Here is a 5,000-nt window from a genome sequence, read left to right as displayed (position 1 = left end):
CTCATTCCAAACTGTATTAAATTAATCTCTTACCTCAAAATTCTACACAAAATACTCCATTATGACAATGTGAAAAAAGTTTTTTTTGACATGTTTTGAATTTATTAAAAATAGAAAACAAAAAAATGACATTTACATAAGTATTCACAGCCTTTGCTTAATACTTTGTTGATCCACCTTTGGCAGCAATTACAGCCTCAAGTCTTTTTGAATATGATCCCACAAGTTTAGCACACCTATCTTTAGGCAGTTTTGCCCATTCTTCTTTGCAATAAGTCTCAAGCTCCATCAGGTTGGATGGGAGACGTCTGTGCACAGCCATTTTCAGATCGCTCCAGAGATGTTCGATCGGATTCAAGTCTGGACTCTGGCTGGGCCACTCCAGGACATTCACGGAGTGGTTCTGAAGCCAATCTTTTGAGATCTTGGCTGTGTGCTAATGTCTACTGTCTATATGGTCAAGGTACATGACCAGTCTACTGAGGTCAAGAGCGCTCTGGAGCAGGTTTTCATCCAGGATATCTCTATATATTGCTGCATTCATTTTTCCTTCTATCCTGACTAGTCTGCCAGTTCCTGCTGCTGAAAAACATCCCCACAGCATGATGCTGCCACCACCATGCTTCACTGTAGGGATGGTATTGGCCTGGTGATGAGCAGTGCCTGGTTTCCTCCAAACATGGCGCCTGGCATTCACACCAAAGAGTTCAATCTTTGTCTCATCAGACCAGAGAATTTTGTTTCTCATGGTCTGAGAGTCATTCAGGTGCTTTTTGGCAAATTCCAGACTGGCTGCCATGTTCTTTTACTAAGGAGTGGCTTTCGTCTGGCCACTCTACCATACAGGCCTGATTGGTGGATTGCTGCAGAGATGGTTGTCCTTCTGGAAGGCTCTCCTCTCTCCACAGAGGAACGCTGGAGCTCTGACAGAGTGACCATCGGGGCCTTGGTCACCTCCCTGACTAAGGCCCTTCTTCCCCGATCGCTCAGTTTAGAAGGCCGGCCAGCTCTAGGAAGAGTCCTGGTGGTTCCAAACGTCTTCCATTTACGAATAATGGAGGCCACTGTGCTCATTGGGACCTTCAAAGCAGCAGAAATGTTTCTGTATCCTTCCCCAGATTTGTGCCTCAAGACAATCCTGTCTCGCAGGTCTACAGACAGTTCTTTTGACTTCATGCTTGGTGTTTGTGCTCTGACATGCACAGTCAACTGTGGGACCTTATATAGACAGTTATTATATTTCCAAATCATGTCCAATCAACTGAATTTACTGCAGGTGGACTCCAATTAAGCTGTAGAAAGATCTCAAGGATGATCAGTGGAAAAAAGATGCACCTGAGCTCAATTTTGAGCTTCATGGCAAAGGCTGTGAATACTTATGTAAATGTGATTTTTTTGTTTTCTATTTTTAATAAATTCAAAACATGTCAAAAAAAACTTTTTTCACATTGTCATAATGGAGTATTTTGTGTAGAATTTTGAGGTAAGAGATTAATTTAATACAGTTTGGAATGAGGCTGTAACATGACAAAATGTGGAAAAAGTGAAGCGCTGTGAATACTTTCCGGATGCAGTGTACCCTGGACTGGTGGCCAGCCAATCACAGGGCACATATAGACAAACAACCATTCACACTCACATTCATACCTATGGATAATTTGGAGTTGCTAATTAACCTAGCATGTTTTTGGAATGTGGGAGAATTATTATTATTGAATATATCAATATTATCATTATTATTATTATCATCATCATTATTATTATTATTATTATTATTATTATTGCCACATCACACTGGCTAGCCATTAGCCGGCCTAGCACTACCAAAAGGTAACACTACATATTGGAGATGCCGCTACTGCTTCTGTTTGAGTTTGTAAAAGGCTAAAGCTAGGTGTAGTGTTTCGTGAAATCACCAAAAATTCAAAATATTGTTATCAAGAGTGGTTACAGCATGTATGTATATAAACCTGTTAAACATTTTTGGAGGTTTTTGGAGGCAACATATGTAGGTGCGTCCCAATACATGCAGTAATTAGCTGCTTTTATCTGTTTGGGTATCTTTAGAACTCACATAAAAGAGAAGGTTCATGTCTAACATAAGGAAATAAAAAAACTTTGAGGCTGAGATAGAGTGTCGGGATGCCACAAATGTATGTTCCCGTCTGGTTTGTTTCCACAGACCTGAAGAAGTCCTTTGAACAGGAGCCTTTGGGCAAGGAAGTGTCTCTGGAACAGGAAGTTCTGTTGCAGTGCCGCCCACCAGAGGGCATACCAGCAGCGGAGGTATGTGCAATGTTAGCATAAAGTGAAAAAGTAATTCCAAATTTGGCTCGAAACGATTTGCAAATGTCACAGACAGACAACAACATTGTGCCTAGAAACATGTTCCATGCCTAAAGCTAAGCAGTGCAATGATTATACATCATATAAAAAAAAACACATTAAAGTATGACCCAGAAACTTTTCAGAATGAGAGACATATTTTTTTAAAGCTATGTTTTTTAAAAAATTCCGAGCTTCTTGCATTGATCCCAATTCATGGGAAGAGTCAGGAATTCAGCTCTTGACTGGCATTTACTTGAAAGCGTGTGCGGCGACGATGCAATCAGCGACGCAAAGACGGGAAGACTAAAGTTAGATTTAAATGTCCCCGGAGAGCCAATTTGAGTTGGCAGCCTACGCTACCGGAGAGGAAATGTCGATTCACAAAAACGTGAGTGCTATGTTATTGCACAGTTTGCTTGTTTTTTTTTTTGTTTTTTTACAGTGAAACTGCCTGCTAGATTGTTGATGTGAAAAATACCGTCTATGAATATAATTGTCACCTAGAAGTAGTTTATTTAGACTACATGGGGGGGTTAATAGCGCTATTGCGGGATGCTGATTGATTCGTTTGAATTCGCCAACACAATTTCCCAATTATGGAAGTAGAAATAATAAGTTCCAGGGTGAAAATGTCTCCACTAAATGACAGTTCAACATAAAACCTCCAGTTTTTAACATTTTAGTTAAGCTTTCTTTAAACAAACAACTGTAGGATCATAAAACGGTTGTAATGGTAATGGTAATGGTAATGGTAATGGTTTCATTTCATTTGAACATGCATCAGATTACAATTGAATGCATCACATAATCAGTTCCCAGTTCCACATGTCCAAAAGGAGTAGGAAGAAGCAAAGCTTATTAAATCCTACCCCTCCATCTGGTACTTTTACAATCAGTAACTGTTACATTTGTTCACTTCCTGCTTTCCATAATACAGTTTAAGTTTTTGTTTTTGTTTTTTTTAATAATGCACCTCATACCGAAGTACAAGGTTGTGAATGTAGTATCCATTTTCATACAGCATGTTGGACCTGGGTTCGAGTCCCTCTGTGGACTTTGCGTGTTCTTCCTGTGTTTATTTATTTTTTACAACTGTAAAAAATAACACCTTTTTTTCCTTTTTCTGTTTTTTTTTTCTTTTTTTTCTTTTTTTTCTTTTTTTTCTTTTTTTTCTTTTTTTTCAAATTTTTTCCTATTTTTTCCGTTTGAATTTTCATACAGCATGTTGGCCACACAGTCAGGGGACCTGGGTTCGAGTCCCTCTGTGGACTTTGCGTGTTCTTCCTGGGTTTACTGTAAAAAATAACCCTTTTTTTCCTTTTTTTGTTTTTTTTTCCCTTTTTTTCCCTTTTTTTCCAATTTTTTCCTTTTTCTTCTGTTTGAATTTTCATACAGCATGTTGGCCACACAGTCAGCGGACCTGGGTTTGAGTCCCTCTGTGGACTTTGCGTGTTCTTCCTGTATTTAGTGTAAAAAATAACCCCTTTTTTCTTTTTTTTTTCTTTTTTTCCTTTTTTCCCTTTTGTCCCATTTTTTTCTGTTTGAATTTTCATACAGCATGTTGACTACACAGTCAAGGGACCTTGGTTTGAGTTTTTCTGTGGACTTTGCGTGTTCTTCCTGTGTTTTTTTTATTTATTTTTCCTCTTTTTTCTTTTTTTTCTTTTTTTTCCTTTTTTTCAAATTTTTTCCTATTTTTTCTGTTTGAATTTTCATACAGCATGTTGGCCACACAGTCAGGAGACCTGGGTTCGAGTCCCTCTGTGGACTTTGCGTGTTCTTCCTGTGTTTTTTTTTTATTATTTTTCCCATTTTTTCCTTTTTTTGTTTTTTTTCCCCCTTTTTTCATTTTTTTCATTTTTTTTCATTTTTTTCTGTTCGAATTCGGCAACACAATTTCCCAATAATGGGAAATAATGGAAGTAGAAATAATTAGGTCCAAGGTGAAGACAGTAAGCGACAGTTCAACATAAAACCTCCAGTTTTTAACATTTTATTTAAGCTTTCTTTAAGAAGCAAACCACTGTAAGATCATAAAACGGTTGTAAATGTAGTTTCCATTTTCATACAGCATGTTGGCCACACAGTCTGGGGACCTGGGTTCGAGTCCCTCTGTGGACTTCCTGTGTTTTTTCCTTTTTTTTTTTTCTTTTTCTCCTCTTTTTTTTCCTTTCTCCCTGTGTTTTAAAATGTTCTGCGGGCCAATAAAAGAACAGTCTGGGGCCGCAAATGGCCCCCTTGCCGCACTTTGGAAACCACTGCCGTCGCGGTTCCTGTGTATTATACACCAAACTGAAACTTGAATTCCGTCTCTTATCTAAAGCTGCCGTTGCTTATTGATCCATGAAGCCAATAGTCCCATCGGTAGCATTGATAAGAAAGGCTTAACATGATGAGGTCATGCTAGTAATTTCAAGGAGATGTGTAACGCCTATACGCCCTGGCACTATCGCCATTTCGCCAGGCTTAACGTGCGAGGTTATTGTACGCCTCAGCACATTTTATCCCGCTCATCAAGCTCAGTAAACATTCTCCACCGCCCGCACGCGTACCCGTTTATACACTTCACATCCTTCCTCCTTCTGGCCGCGTTCCTACCTGAATGGATAACGAGACATAATTTGATTTAGTCGCCTGCTCGCTCGCGTGCCACTTAAAGAGAACTACGTTAG

At 39.1% G+C, this 5,000-nt stretch overlaps 1 protein-coding gene across 3 annotated transcripts in view; it reads left to right on the top strand.

Moving 5' to 3' along the window:
- LOC131127950 (netrin receptor UNC5C) overlaps positions 1 to 5,000 on the top strand; it is a 253,722-nt gene that overhangs the window by 166,951 nt on the left and 81,771 nt on the right. For all 3 annotated transcript variants that reach the window (XM_058070370.2, XM_058070371.2, XM_058070372.2), the window contains exon 4: positions 2,183 to 2,286. In XM_058070370.2, coding sequence (XP_057926353.2) covers positions 2,183 to 2,286 — 104 coding nt within the window. The remainder of the gene's footprint in view (positions 1 to 2,182; positions 2,287 to 5,000) is intronic.

The sequence above is a fragment of the Doryrhamphus excisus genome, linkage group LG3 (genome assembly GCF_037039965.1).
Source record: "Doryrhamphus excisus strain RoL-2023G ecotype Guam linkage group LG3, RoL_Dexc_Guam_v1.1, whole genome shotgun sequence".
Lineage (NCBI taxonomy): Eukaryota > Metazoa > Chordata > Actinopteri > Syngnathiformes > Syngnathidae > Doryrhamphus > Doryrhamphus excisus.
The sequence above is the reverse complement of the archived record's forward strand: the minus strand, read 5'-3'. Positions and strand labels throughout refer to the sequence as shown.